This window comes from Protobothrops mucrosquamatus, unplaced genomic scaffold (assembly GCF_001527695.2).
Source record: "Protobothrops mucrosquamatus isolate PMUCROS unplaced genomic scaffold, P.Mucros_1.0 scaffold2966, whole genome shotgun sequence".
NCBI classification, from domain to species: domain Eukaryota; kingdom Metazoa; phylum Chordata; class Lepidosauria; order Squamata; family Viperidae; genus Protobothrops; species Protobothrops mucrosquamatus.
Window position 1 is genome coordinate 85,795 of NW_015388987.1, and position 15,047 is coordinate 100,841.

Sequence of the window (15,047 nt, forward strand, 5' to 3'; positions counted from 1 at the left end):
CTTTTTAAAATTGTTTTAAAAAACCAGATTAAAATATCCCTTAGGCCAGACCTGCTAGCTGAAATAGCCATGTCTTGAGGGCGCGGCGGAAGGAGGGGAGATCCGGAATCACCCGGATCTCTGGGGGTAGTTCGTTCCATAGGGTGGGGGCTCCAACCGAGAAGGCCCTCCCCCTGGGGGTCGCCAGCCGGCACTGTCTAGCTGACGGCACCCTGAGGAGACCCTCTCTGTGGGAGCGTATCGGCCGATGAGAGGTAATCTGCGGCAGAAGGCGGTCTCGGAGATAACCATTTAGCTGAAATGTTACAGGCACATGCATTGCATTGGCCAAGCCCAGATCCTAAGGCAGAGCAGAGTCAACTCAGAGTGGATTTTAATTTAGCAAACCAGAGTGGATGTGTTTGAACTTACTCTGATCTAATTCTTGGCCTCCAGAAAGCTCTAGATGGCAAATAAACGATGGAAGGCATTCATCATTTTTTTTCATAGTCTATAGCAGGGGTCTTCAAACTTGGCCCTTTTATGACTTGTAGACTTCAACTCCCAGAATTCCTCAGCCAGCATGGCTGGCTGAGGAATTCTGGGAGTTGAAGTCCACAAGTCATGAAAGGGCCAGGTTTGAAGACCCCTGGTCTATAGAGCAAAAAACACGACAAAGAATGGTGGATGTCATTTACTTGTGCCAGTTATCAACTTATTTCACTGCAAATGAGTTCTTGGGGGAAACGGGAGGGGTAACAATACTTTTGGCCACGTTTATATGTACCCTTGGTCTTGCAACAAGTTCATTTTGTGGGAATGGTGAGTATTTCATTTGTGATACTTTTGCCTGAATCCCTGGCAATTAGCTCCATTTCATTCAAGATGTATGATGATTCTTTTAACATCCATTCTGCTTTATCAAAAAAGAAAAGTCAGTTTAGATTAGGTCTGGAGTGACTTAAATTGGATTGGATTTTCAGCCTGGATTCATTGAGCCAATGTTACATATTACTATCTGATATAAAAAGGCACCATCAGCACTGAAACAGCTAGAGAATATTTAGAACAGGCATGTCTTTTTGTCTTGGGCTGTATATAAAATATATATATACATTAACTATATAGTATAGTTAATGTGTCTGTGTGTGTAAATAGTGTTAAAAAGTTTAAAATCTTGTTGTGCGGCATTCCCAGCTGTCCAGGTTTGCATACAGCCTGTGGGCTGCGGGTTAGATGCGTCTGATTTAGAGTATGAGTAAACAAGATGCGCCTGATTTAGAGTATGAGTAAACAAGTTACAAACAAGAAGACATTTTGCAGCCATCTGGAACTGATTATGTGAGTCCAATGTTCAATATTGTTGAGAAAGTGGTGATTCAGCAGTTTTAGTGGATCATCAATGAAACGTGTTATCCTGGACCCCTTCCGGTTGGGTTTCAGGCCTGGATGTGGAACTGAAACAGCATTGGTGATGCTTTCAGATGACCTCTGGAAGGAACAATGTGGAGATGGTGGGGGGGAATAGTATAGCCATCCTTGCTCTACTTGACCTGATGGAGGCCTTCAGTACCACTGGGTATAGCATGACCTTGTGGAGTGGCTGTGAAAGTTGTGGGTGGACATCACTGTTCTTCCTTCATGGCTGATTCCACTCAAGTGTTGATCAGGAGCAAGAAATCACATCCTTGGCCCCTACATTGTGAGGTGTCACTGGATTCAATACTGCTTAACAACTACATGAAACCACTGGGTGAGGTCATCCATAGTCAGGGGTAAGGTTATCAGGAAATGTGTGTCATATTGTTTTGTGGTTTTAACTTTGTACACTACTCAGTGTCATACCTCCATGTTTATGTGAAATGGGTGGCTATAGAGATTTACCAAATAAATAATACCCTTGTAATTTCTAAAATGATAGTGGGAGTTATGATCTGAATATGTCCGACATGGCTACAATCTATATTGCCCGATTTATATATTATACTAAGAAAAAGGTAAGCAAAATAAAAAACTTTAAGGCTTAGCACTTAATTCATTTTGGGGTATAGTTTCTAAAGCAGGGGTCCCATCATATCTCCCTTTAGTGTAATCTTACTGTACACATGTCCCTTAAAAATCAAAACACCAGAATGAACACAAATGAACAATGAAAACAATGCGAGGAAACTTTGGGAAAGGTGGATTTATTCTAACAATGTAACTAAAAGGTTCTTCAAAACTCCTCCAGACTCTGCATTTCCCCAAGGTAGGTACACCTCATTCTTTGGGAAACCCTGGTCTAGAGGTAGCCCATCCCTCCATGCAAAAAACAAAGGATGCAGTTTTGTTACTTTTTAAAGAGCTGGAAATCCTTCAAGGCATGATCTCCACTCTGGACAGCTGAAGGAAGGAAGAAAGGGAGGGAGGGAGGGAAGGAAGGAAGGAAGGAAGGAAGGAAGGAAGGAAATGAATCTCCTGTCATAATCGTGTCATAATCCATTCACAGAGTATTACATCCTGGAATATTATAATCACTATTGAAAGTATAGAATTTAGGGCTGCTGCATGGATTTGTTGAGTTATTAGCATACTGCCACAAGAAGAGAGGTGTTTACATTTACTCTTTCTCTTATTCCTTAAGTTTTGCTTAAGATTGTCAATGTTTTTAATTACCAGGAACATCAGAAGCTGTGAAGCAGCTGGAAAAGCCATAATAGGCAGCAATATTATTGTGAAGCAGAGGGGGGAAAAAAGATTTTGCTGCCTCTCTTATTCCACCACATTCAGTTCCAGGGTAATTAGTGAACAAGTGATGTGAGTCAAGGTTAATAAGCATAGGTGTATCCTATTTAGTTCCTAATAGTAGCTTAAGAAGTTTGCTAGGTTTTTTTTCTTTTGCTTACATCACAGCATACTCACCTCTCTAAAATATTCATTTTATTGCTTGATAATTTAAAATAAAGATTATAACAGGCTCAATTGTTATGAAGTTATTTAAGATACTGTATTCAGAATTAGTACTGATTCAAACATACAGATAGACTTCTTATGTTCCTCTCTTCAGGTTTCACAGATAATCAACTCTGCAAATTCAGATTTTAGCACGTTTACCTCCTAAACCACAAAAATAAATTCATTTGTGTGTGCATGTGGGGGCCAAGGACACAGACATGGCTTGTTCATACAAGGCCTTGCAAAAATTGCTTGGAAAAAGGTACTGATGGCCTGAGAGTGCAGCATGAAATTAGGACCATATGTTCTCAGAGCAATGCTCCATTGACCAAATACTTGCTCCAACCCAGGCCTATTTTTAAGGAAACAGAGAATATACAATGTTGAATTCTAAAAAAAATGCTTTTTAACCACTTGGACGACTTTGTTTGACCCTAAATTTCCAATTTAATCTTTGTTAACTTGACTGATACACAAGAATTTAAAGATATACAGCACATAATCCTAGATATGTGGTTGAATATGGAACCAGACTCTAGCTAGCACAGGAGCTGCATATGAAAATTCTGACATTTGAGAATTAAGCTCAGTTCATAATCTTCTGGAGTAAATAAATAAATAAAACCCCAAATTAGGAAATAAACCCCATCGAGCTGTATTCGGGAGTACTGGCATTAAGTAGTACGAATCAAGTATTTCTTTTATAGAAAGAAACATCAGCTCCTGTAATGAGCCTGTTGAACAGAAGCAGTGGATATTTGAGCAACACCTGAAGTGGCAGACGTCTTAATATACAGGTTCAGTGACCACAGTTGCAACTGGCTACTCAGTTGTTAAAAAAAGCAGTCAGCAAGTGAAATTGCAACTGTGCTTCTGATCTTACTTCAGCTTTCCTTTGCTTTATAGGGCTGTAAAGGTTGTATATGCAAGGATTGTTGTACAGTTATTTTTCATCACTCTCATAACTGCAAAGGGTCACTAAAAGGGACAGTTGCTAATGACAGCCACCCGTAAAATGTTTATGTAACAAACTGCAAAATTTAATTATTATTCACAATCATATTACTTCATACTATCTTGTAGTTTGTAGGCTTAATTATAGGATTACCAGTAGTCCTTGATTTACAACCATTAATTTAACAGCTGCTTGAAGTTACGATGAGGCTGAAAAAAAAGACTTGCAACCCACACGATCATTGCAGCATCCTCACTGTCATGTGATCAAAATTTGGGCATTTGTCAACTGGCATGTACAGGCAGTCCTTGGCTTACAACAGTTCATTTAGTGACTGTTCGAAGTTACAACAGCTCTGAAAAAAGTGACTTATGACCATTTTACAGAGTTAAAACCATTGTAGCAACCCCCGTGGCCACGGGATCAAAATTCAGATGCTTGGCAACTGGTTCCTATTTATGATGGTTGCAGTGTTCCAAGTGAGCACCTTTTGCAACCTTCTGACAAGCAAAGTTTGTCAAAAAGTCACAAAAGATCAGTGGTAGGATTCAGCCGGTTCGCACCACTTTGGCAGAACCGGTAGCTAATTTTTTGTTGCCCAGGCCCAGAATGGACTTCCGGAAGCGGCATCCACACAGAGAACCGATTGTTCACATATTTGAATCTCACCACTGCAAAAGATGATCACTTAACAAACATGCTATTAACAACTGCAGTGATTCACTTAACAACTGTGACAAGGGTCATAAAATGGGGGGAGAGAAATCACTTAACAATTGTCTTGCTTAGCAAAAAAAATTGGGGGCTCAGTTGTGGCCATTAAGTTGAAGAATACCTATATCCATTATAGTTGCAGCATCCCAGAGTCACATAATCTCCATTAATGACCTTCCCGGGAGGGCTTCCAACAAGCAAAATCAGTGCAAAAAATGACTATTTGTGATTCACTATGGAAGTTTCATTCTCAATTACGGTCATAAATTGAGGACTACCTATATATCCATCTCAAGAAAGAAAAGTTCATATAGAACACTAACTAATCTTTTGTTGAATCAAATAGCAAACTACGTTACTGAATCTTCAGGGATACAATTCACATGTTTCAAACCTAATGAACACGATTTATACTTCATGTGCAAGTTCCCAGAAGGCAAGTTTTTTTTAATCTCATTGTCCTTCTTGTAATTCCCAAAGTGCCTTTCCTGAACAATGAAGAATAGCCATAATGATGTCCCAAAGGTGCTCCTTTAGGACAACCATGACCTGGATGACTGAGCATTTTCCATATACATTTAGCCATAATTCAGCCATTAGTGAGGAGGCAGACAATGGGGAAAAACTTGCTATGGAATTGTAAGATAAGACAATTGTATATATATAATTGTGTATATATATATATATATGTTTATAGTGAGGTTCTCCTGACCACTTGATTCTAGCCCAGTTATGGTTGAATGTCCTTTTCTGAATCTTTTAAACGATGCCCCAATTTACTTTTACCTGACTTGACCATTTATTTAAATTTGTGCTTTTGAGGATGACCTCGTAGGAGTCCATTCAAATGAAGAAACTGATCACGCAGCTCAAAGTTGGGCATTCACGGGTTTTAGTTTCATTAAAATCAGCAAAATATGAAGAAAAAACTGCTATATATGATTCATATTTATTAGCAGAGAAGTTGCAAGTATTTGCAGCAAGCTCTTAAAACATCAAAAGAACATATGGAGCACTAACCATATGCAGACCTGTTTATAGCTTTCTTTGTAAGTATATTTTTAATTCATCTAAATATTTTAAATTCATCTCTATTGGTCTCACAATGTTTTATAAAAAGAAACCTCTACAGAAAAAAAATGCACTTTGGTTTCCCTTAGGCAATTTGATGGAATTTCTTTTACAGAGAGGAAATTAAAGAGGAAAGAAAGCAAAGAACCTGAAGCCATGTTCAGTTATTGGGATTTTTTTGTGTATTTTCCCTAAATTAAAATTACACTCAAGTACTACATTCACATACATACACACAAACACACACACACACTTTCCAGATACACTTCATATATTGAACATTCACATATTAAATAGGAGTTTGAAAACTTAGATCATATTTTATAATCTTTTGTAAAGTATACTATCTAGAGTTTTAGTGTGTTGAGAACTGCATAGAAGGTTTACAAAAGCCATTTGGTAGCTTGTGGGTTTTTCCATTTCCCCTCCCCCCCAATTTAGTAATTCAATAGTAAGCCAGTTTTCACATGTCACAACCAAAATAGGAAGCAAAATACAGTCACAAGCTGAATTGTCATCTTATTTTTTTTCTAAGTTATTGGAAAATGAAAAACAACTTTATAGAGAACATGTATTCTATTTAAGCCTGAAAACGTTAGCATCTAGCAAATTAAATGTAAGCAACAAATTCCTAGCTTCCCTAGGACTTTGTTGCTTACATTTCAAAACAAATTTGAGCCATGATTATAAACTTTATAACATAGGAGTTAGCCAAGAGCTTTGGTTTACGTGAAACTCAAATGAATCAACATCCAATGTAATAGATTTTTTTCCTAGTAAAATGAGAGTTATTGAGCCATTATGTTTCTTAAGGTATTTATTAGGTCTTATGTATCTATAAAACCTTTAAACGTATGAGAATATCATGTCTGTATAGCAGATAACATTTGTTTCCACAACATAGGCACTAGTTGCTGTGTATTTTGTTCACTTTTTTAAACTTGTTTACAGATGGTATAGTTAAAGATGGGCACTGAAATTCTAGTGACTGCAATGCATTGGCAGCCAAACTTATATTTTTTTTACAATTGTCAATGAATCATATCATAAGGAAGGCAGAGTTTGAGGATCTCGTGTCATCACAATAGTAGAAAAAAAGATGCCTTTAACAACTTTTGTAAAGGAGAGTAAAAGTTAATTATTTGCAAGATAACACATTGAAAGAGGCACCCTGGTTTTAACTAATCTCACTACATTTTCTGTTTAGCTTGATTTAGGCTGCAATTAAGGCACATGCAATAGGACAATCATGTACATCTTTGGAATTAATCCAATAGGAATAACAAAATCTACTTTTTAAAATTTTTTCTTTTAAAAACATTTTTGTTTTTGTTATGAAACTCCTATACAAAATTATAAAATTTACATCATCTGAGCTGCCCAGGAAGTAAAAGTATAACTTCTCCATATAACTAGTTCTTTTCATGATAAGTCAAGCAGCCATATAAATAGTTCAGCCATGAAGGGATTTGAGGAGAATATCTTAGTAGAAAACCGACCGAGGTTCTGTAATAGTGTATTTCCCTTATCCAAAAACCCAGAAACCAACAGCTTAACATTTATGGAAATGACAACAATGGAAAATCACTGACAGACAAATGGGAGACATGACAGCAAAGAACTTTGCTCAGTGCACTTGCGCTGTGTTCAAATGCTTGGAATGAAGTCAGGCACTTTTCTTCCGCTGAGAAGCACCTTCCCAAGAAATGACACAAGGACAAGATGAGTTGGATCGCCGATCAAAGACATATGAGGGTTGAATAGATGGCATTTCCAGGATGCAACGGTAATATTTTGACAGCGGAGGGAAGACACAGGAGCAACAACCTGGAGGATGTGAGGCTCTACACAGAAGTGGTCACTCTGTCATTGGCATTATTGACCTCATTTTTGTTTGAATCCAGTCCTTTAGCAGCATTCAGATCATTCCGTAAATTCTCCACTGTCTTTTTCATGTTCTTTAATTCCCCAGGGTGTGGAGTGGCTCGCCTTAGGAGTGTCCGCTAAAAACAAACAGTGGAGTAAATGATTCCTTGTGTCTGCCTTCTTAAAACTGTATTTCTCTATTCATTAAAATGGCTTTTCAAGTTTTAACAGCTATCAGTTATTATTATTATTAATTTAATTTATATCCCGCCCTTCTCCTTGCGGACTCAGGGCGGCTAACAACCAGATAAAACACTAATCCCCAGAACTACAATATTAAAAGTTAGGTGTATTGTGAAATAGAAACATAGGCAATCACCATTTTCATGCTGTAATAGCCGGGGCAAGAAATCAGAAGAAATGTGTTACAGAGAAAACATATAGCAAAGGTGCCTTGGAGTCTGCAAAGCGATTCGTGAAGCACCTGTCTGCAAATCCTTCAAGCAGCTGGAAAGGACAGGTGGTGTTTAAGGAGTTGCCTACAGATTCAACATGAATATCAAAGCAAGCTCAGGGGACCTTTGCCATGTTAAAGCTGATGGGCTGCACAAACCTAGTATACAAAAAGCTGAAGTGTTGCTTTCCTATCTAGTAAGTTCATGAACTTCCTGTCATACAAATGCACATAACTAACTTGTTATCAGCACTGGTTATGAGGATTAATATTAACTTAATTGTTCTTAGATTAAATGTCTTGACTAGTTGCTATCATTTAGTTTACCATTCCCAGTTTAAGTATTTATAAAAATGACAGTACTACACCTTTTTTTTAGCATATGGATTTCATATAGTTACCTATACTGCTTTCAAAAGAATATTCGTACCTCACCAAGAATAGAAAACTTCTTTTCTTGAGCAACAGATTCTGCCACGAAAAATATTGCAAATTGATTTGAAATACAAAAGTTTTAAAAAGAGATTTATGCCATAATTCGAGAATCTGATGCTTCAGGAAAATATATGAAGACTAGAAGAAAACTGTGGTTTTTAATTACATTGCCCAACAGTATGCTGTCCCATTGTGAAGCATTACTGGTCATTAAAAAGTAGCACAATCGGATATTCTGATTATTTTACTTGGGCTCTTTTAACAATAACTTGAGATCTCGGTCTGATTTATCTCCAGAAATTATAGATGATTATTCAGCTCTATTCATGCTTAACCTGCCAATTATGCCAATGATATTTATAGCTGAAGAAAAGATGTGCATCTAAATGTTGTGGATATATGCTTAAGATGCTATATATCAGTATTTCAAGATGCATCTGCTCTTCAGAACTTTATAACATGGATTCTGGGAAATAAACCAGAAATGCCAGTACCCATAGTTGCAAATTCTCATATGTGAATAGCCAGATCAACAAGCATACAAGAATTATACTGTAATATCTTGTCTCATAAGCCACAGTAATTAAGTAACTGAAAGATAAGAAAATAACCTTACATTACTGTAATAACCCTGAGACTTCTGGAATGCAAAACAATTTTCAGTGCGCCCCACAACATTATATGGTAGGAAATATTGTATTTTTACCAATGTTTAAAAGAAAATCACCCATTGTGGAGCCCCTATTATACCATTAATATTAGTCTTTTTATAATGCCAGTTAAATTTGCTCTGAAATGATTATGTGATTTCAACAACCACTTGCTATAATTATACAACCAACCAAGATTGTTGTAAGTTGTATTTTACTATATACATAAGGTCTAAAAAGCTTAGTTTAATAATATATTGCTAATATATTTTATAAATACTAAACATAGTGTTAATCTATATGGTGCTTAAAATTTGACAAGTTTTAATGAAATTAAATGAATGAATCCTAGCAACACTGATTGACAATAGGATAGTGTTTATATAAAAATGCACATTTTAATCAGCCTTATTGATTAGGGGAGGATGAAAACTGAAGTAGGCAGAAATTGTTTTAAACAATTAATTTTCCATTATTATTATTATTATTATTATTATTATTATTTTATAATAAAAAGTAAAATACAAAACAGAAAAACAAACATTGTTTTCGTTTTTGTTGTTTCAGGGTTGAATGTTGTTTTTGTTTTGTTTAGTTTTCTGTTTTGTATTTTATTTTTTTTTCAAAAATTAATTAAGGTAAGAATGTGTAAAATATTTTTTGACTTCTTTAATTAATTATAAAACTAAAATCTCTTTAACTGAAAATATGTTGAATTTTCAAAACAGGAACATTCCTTTGCTATGTATATTTAAATTTATTTTAGTCTCATGCTACACTTCATTTCAGATGCTAGCTTGGTTTATACAATGTGCTAAATTGTTTTCTTAACCATTGGTTGGGTTCCTAAGACCGAGCTACATATGTTTCAATTTATTAATAAATTGAAAGCCTGGTTTACACAACAAACTAAGCCAAAGTATTGGCTTAAGTTTAGACCTAAGAATATCTTACGTCTGTGTGCCACACAAACTCTTCTATCACACAGTCACAATTTGGAAACATGATTGGTTGCTGCTTGACATTTGAACTTCCTTCAGAAGTTCACTGAATGTGAGTGTGCACTGCGTGTGTTTCAACAGAGGTCTCATAAGAACAGTGACAGATGCTCCCACCAGACTCTCCTTCATTTGAACAGGATACCAAACTCTTCCTGGTGGCTCAAAGGTTTCAGGCATCAGTGCAAATGGTTATGAAATGAAGGAGGGACAATGGAAGGGACAGCAGAGAGATGGATGTAATGGTGATGGTGGTGGTGGTGGTGGAGGTGGATGTAGCCAAAAGACCAGTGGAAATCTCCCAGAAGTCATTGCCTAAAACACAAAACTTCGCACCTCTCATAAGAATTCACACCTCTCTTTTGGCTTTAGGGGGAAAAAAATCAAATCTCCTCCTCATCAAAGAAGCAAAAAGAAGAGAAAACTAGCACACAGTCATGTTATTCAAACAAAATAGCTTTGATTTGAAAAAACAACAACAGATTGGGACTACAAATTGTATGTAATACAGTCTACTGCTGTTGTGAACGTTATTCCAAGACTATCAGCACCCAACTATTCCAGCACCCATCATTTTGCATTTGCTTCCTGAGAAAACTCACCATTTCATTGTCTTCTTCATCTTTTTCATCATCTAAGAAGCGAATTGCACTGACTCTGTTTACTGCCCGTTCATTCCACGTTTCATCTGACATTTCATTTACCAAGTTCTCCAATGCACCACACCGGGGAAGGTTATCTATTATGACAGCAGACAAGTAGAGACAGCAGATGTGTATGTCACAGGTTAATGTTACTGTGTATTGAAGCTTGGATGCCAAGTTTTTATTGAAAACTATTTGAAAATAACATTCAACATTCACTTGAGATGCCAAGTCTATTAGATTATTTTTCATTGGCTAAACTCTCCGTGTTTAGTAACCTTTCATTTCGTGAAACTTTTTTTTAGCGAAATAAAAAGCATATATTTGCATGTCAATAAGCTCCATTTTCTTTTGTTTAAATGATGCAGATTTTCAGTGTAAGAAATGATTAAAATTGATTAACCATCCAGATTCATAGTGAGTTCATTGGCAGATACCTGTACATTTCAAACATTCAAACATTGAAAGATGGCGGCTAAACCATATGATGAACAATTGAGGGAATTAGGTATGCCTAGTCTAACAACAAAAAGGACTAGGGGTGACATGATAGCTGTACCAGTACTTAAGGGACAGTCACAGAGAAGAGGGAGTCAACTTATTCTCCAAAGCACCTGCGGATAGGACAAGAAGCAAAGGGTGGACGCTCATTAAAGAGAAATCCCAGCTAAAACTAAGGAGAAATTTCCTGACACTGAGAACAATTAATCAGTGGAATGACTGGACAGCCATTTGTCCAGAATGGTATAGGGTCTCCTACTTGAGCAGAGACTAGAAGCCCTGCAAGGTCCCTTACAACTCTGTTATTCCATAATATTATTCTATTATTATTATTAAAATGGCACCTGTATGTGGAATGTAGGTCAATGGAAAGGGGTTTAGGGGTGTTTGATAGGTATACATGTCATTTCTTCAAAACCAAGTGATTTATCAGTTTGATGTAACAAACAAGAATATAATGAAGAAAATATATTCCTATTCTTGCTTAAGGGAAGTCGGAGAGATCTGAGGCCCTTGTTTCTATAATAAAAGAACCTCCTCCTTACTTGTTGGTGTCTTCAGTATTATGTAATTATAACTAACGGTTTCCACATCATTAGCATCTTTCATAATTTGTACATTTAAAATATTTTATATATGTCCACGCTGCTTGTTACAAAAGGGAACTGACTTTTTTTTTCTCCTTATGCAGACAAAAGCCATCTTTGCTTCCCATGAAGATGATCTCAAAAAATGTTTACCTTGGCAACTAGGCTCAGAAGGCAATTGAGGAAGTAAAACACATGTTAAAATTTTTTCTCCCATTTCAGGGTCTGTGTCTGTCTGGAAGGTAAGCAAAGGCTGAGACTGGTTATCAGACAACCACAAAGCTTTCAGCTTCAAGCTAGTCAGCGACATGGGAAGATGTATCAACCTAATGGAGAAAACAAGGAATTGCTTTAAGATTTCTTATCCAACTATGCAGAACAAAGCAAAGCATTAAAGAAGTTTGCAGCATATTTGTTGTTTGTGCTATAAAGAAAATAACCCACTGTCCCCTTTTGGAAAGAAAAGAGAACATATTTCAAGGTCCAGGTTATAATATACACAATAGAGTCCCCTGGCAAATATACCCCTTGCAGTGCCATAGAAATTTAGCTACATAGTGATGCTAAAGTTTGGAAGATATCAGGTGTTCCAAGTTAAATACAGATTTACTGCATTGTTCAGAATAAATAAGAAACATACTGTGTGCCCAGGAAAGAACTTGGCATTTACATATCACATTGTTTAGCACCAAACATTGTATTTCTTTGGGTGCAGGATTGTTTTTCTACCCCTTAATCGCCCCCCAATTCATATTTCATGCATTTTGTACATTGTCGTTCTGAGAATTTGAATTAGTGGAGGATAAAAAGAAGTACATTCTGTATTAAGTGCTGTTTTATTAGACCCGAACAATGCAGATGCAAAAAACTGAACTGCTTCAGGCCAAATGACTAAAGCTTATCCTATTCTTATAACAGCACAGAATCCCACAATCTATCACAATCAAAAGGCAAAGATTCCCTCAAGTCAAGCTCCTGGCAACTATATGATCATGTCAATGAAGTTCTCTTGGCAGAAAAGAAGAGCTTTGCCAGTGTCTTCTGGGATGTCTTCCTCCACAACTTTCAAATCTCATCTAGGGCCTTGGCATTCCTAGGAATGTCCCTCCAAGTACCAAGCAAACTCAGCCATTCTTAGGTTTTCCAAACTCCATCCAGATCATCAGCTGTATTTTATCTGTTTCAATATACAGACCTCCAAATAATTGTTGTGACAACACCTAGACCAGGGGTAGGCAACCTTGGCTCTTTTATGACTCGTGGACGTCAGCTCCCAGAATTCCTGAGCCAGCCATGCTGGCTCAGGAATTCTGGGAGCTGAAGTCCACGAGTCATAAAAGAGCCAAGGTTGCCTACCCCTGACCTAGACCCATTTAGCTGATGTCAAAAACTAAACTCTGGTAGTGCAGTGATTAAAGTACAGTATAGCAAGCAAACTCTCCCCACAGCCTGGAGTTTGATCCTGATGGGACTCAAGGTTGACTCTGCCTTCCATCATTTTGAGGTTGGTAAAATGAGGACCCAGTTTGTTGGGGGCAATATTCATTGTAAATCACCCAGTGAGTGTTATAAAGTATTATGGCGTGGTATATAAGTCTAAATGCTATTGCTAATGCTAAATTGGTTAGTACTTGGAGGAGAGAATACCACAGAATGCTAGAGCATTGATGGCAAACCTTTTAGAGACCGAGTGCCCAAACTGCAACCCAAAACCCACTTATGTATCGCCGGGTGCCGGGTGGGTGTGGCCCACTCGGCAGGTGCAGCTACAGTGGGCTTGGCAGACTGGGTGGGCGTGGCCACTGGATGGGTGTGGCTGCAGTAGTCATGGCAGATTGGGTAGGCATGGCTGGGGTGGGCATGGCCACCTTGATGTTGCTTATGGGGAGGGACATCCGTGGGAGCCGGGCAGGGTTGGGGGAGATCCAGGGGGTCTCTGGCGGGTGGGATGGTGGGCTCCCCAATGGCGGCTCCAGGCTAGCTGGCCTTAGGCCAGTGATGGCAAACTTTTAGAGACCACGTGTGCTGGGGCGATGGCGCGTGCCCACAGAGAGGACTCCACGTGCCACCTCTGGCACGCGTGCCATAGGTTCACCACCACTGGACTAGACTTAGAAGGAGTTTTTTTTTAATTGAAGACATTTGGTCACATGAGGTTCCTGATATTACTGAAATAGTTATGGTAAAACTTGGAGTACTTATTTTTCTTCTCCAAAGGAAAATGTGTGTCTGTTTTTAAAAATCTAATTAGAACAGAACCCTTGGAAGGTTCATAAAGGGAGCCTCAGAGGGAATTTATCTGAACAGGAAAGGTGATGAACTGAACCGCTAAGTGAACAAGAGAGAGACCCACTACATCCCTAGTCTAAAACATTCTCCCAGAGACAAGAGCATAACACCTCTGTTTTTTTGAGAATACAATTTTTATTACCATTCTGTGTGGCTATCAATAATCCAGTGAACTTGATTCACCAGTCAACATTGCTTTAACTTAACTGGGGCCATCCTTTGACACCAGATTACGAAGTATTTGTCCCCCAGTCCACCATTTCCCACAGGAAGAATATTAAGAAATCTGTCAGTTCAAATCCACTACAAAATGAATTTAGAGCAAATATGAACACACTTGCCTGTTTCCAGCTACATCAAGAACATGGAGCTCTGTGGCCTGCGATATCTCCGGTGGAATCCTAGATAACTGATTGTCCCGTACTGAAAATACATTTAAGCTGCAACACCCACCAATCTGTTTTACAGAAAGAAAAGGAGAGTGAATTACTGCTGCAGTGTGACATATTAGGCAAATCATGTAAACTCGCTACATACTGTAGCAAATTACTACAAGTGAAGGTGATACTTGGTAACTAGGATAATGTTTGTGCAACATTTCACTGAAACAGCAATCTTAGGAGATCTTAAAACAGAATCCCAAGATCAAATTGCAGATATGGAGAAGAATGGACCACATAATAATAAGTAACAAAAGGGTTTAAAAACACGAATTAGGCAGTGTGGTAGGCAGTGTAATATAGCAATTAAAGGGGCTACACTAGGATTGGAAAGATTCTTAGTCAGGATAAGGGGAAACTGGGCTAATCATCATCTCTCAGCCCAGCTTATTAAATAGAAATTGTTGTTATAAGGATAAAATGAAGGGAGATCCTTTTGTACACTGATCTGACCTCAAGGAAAAGCAGGATATAAATCTAGCAAATAAATAAATACATATTATGGTTCCACTCCTTACATTCAAGTAAGA

General features: G+C 37.7%; 1 protein-coding gene and 1 long non-coding RNA gene across 2 annotated transcripts in view; one reads left to right on the top strand and one right to left on the bottom strand.

Annotated features, from left to right (window-relative positions):
* LOC107296764 overlaps positions 1 to 12,197 on the top strand; it is a 43,424-nt gene extending 31,227 nt beyond the window's left edge. The window contains exon 2 of the long non-coding RNA XR_001549102.1: positions 12,011 to 12,197. This is a non-coding gene — a long non-coding RNA (uncharacterized LOC107296764). The remainder of the gene's footprint in view (positions 1 to 12,010) is intronic.
* On the bottom strand, positions 6,456 to 14,745 carry LOC107296763 (leucine-rich repeat-containing protein 1). Its single transcript, XM_015826117.1, has 4 exons — positions 14,419 to 14,745; positions 11,942 to 12,114; positions 10,659 to 10,795; positions 6,456 to 7,656 (listed from the first exon to the last, which is right to left on the bottom strand). Exons 1-4 carry the CDS (start codon positions 14,595 to 14,597, stop codon positions 7,498 to 7,500), a joined length of 648 nt encoding a protein of 215 aa, XP_015681603.1. The 5' UTR covers positions 14,598 to 14,745; the 3' UTR covers positions 6,456 to 7,497.
* Positions 14,746 to 15,047: the final 302 nt, after the last annotated feature.

Excerpts from the sequence above, each read along its gene's own strand:
- LOC107296763 (XM_015826117.1), bottom strand. The coding sequence starts at position 14,597 with ATGATTTGCCTAATATGTCACACTGCAGCAGTAATTCACTCTCCTTTT. Across the intron at positions 10,796-11,941 it reads TTCTGAGCCTAGTTGCCAAG|ATAACCTTCCCCGGTGTGGT; the intron begins GTAAACATTTTT and ends CTGTCATAATAG. Across the intron at positions 7,657-10,658 it reads ATGAAGAAGACAATGAAATG|CGGACACTCCTAAGGCGAGC; the intron begins GTGAGTTTTCTC and ends GTTTGTTTTTAG.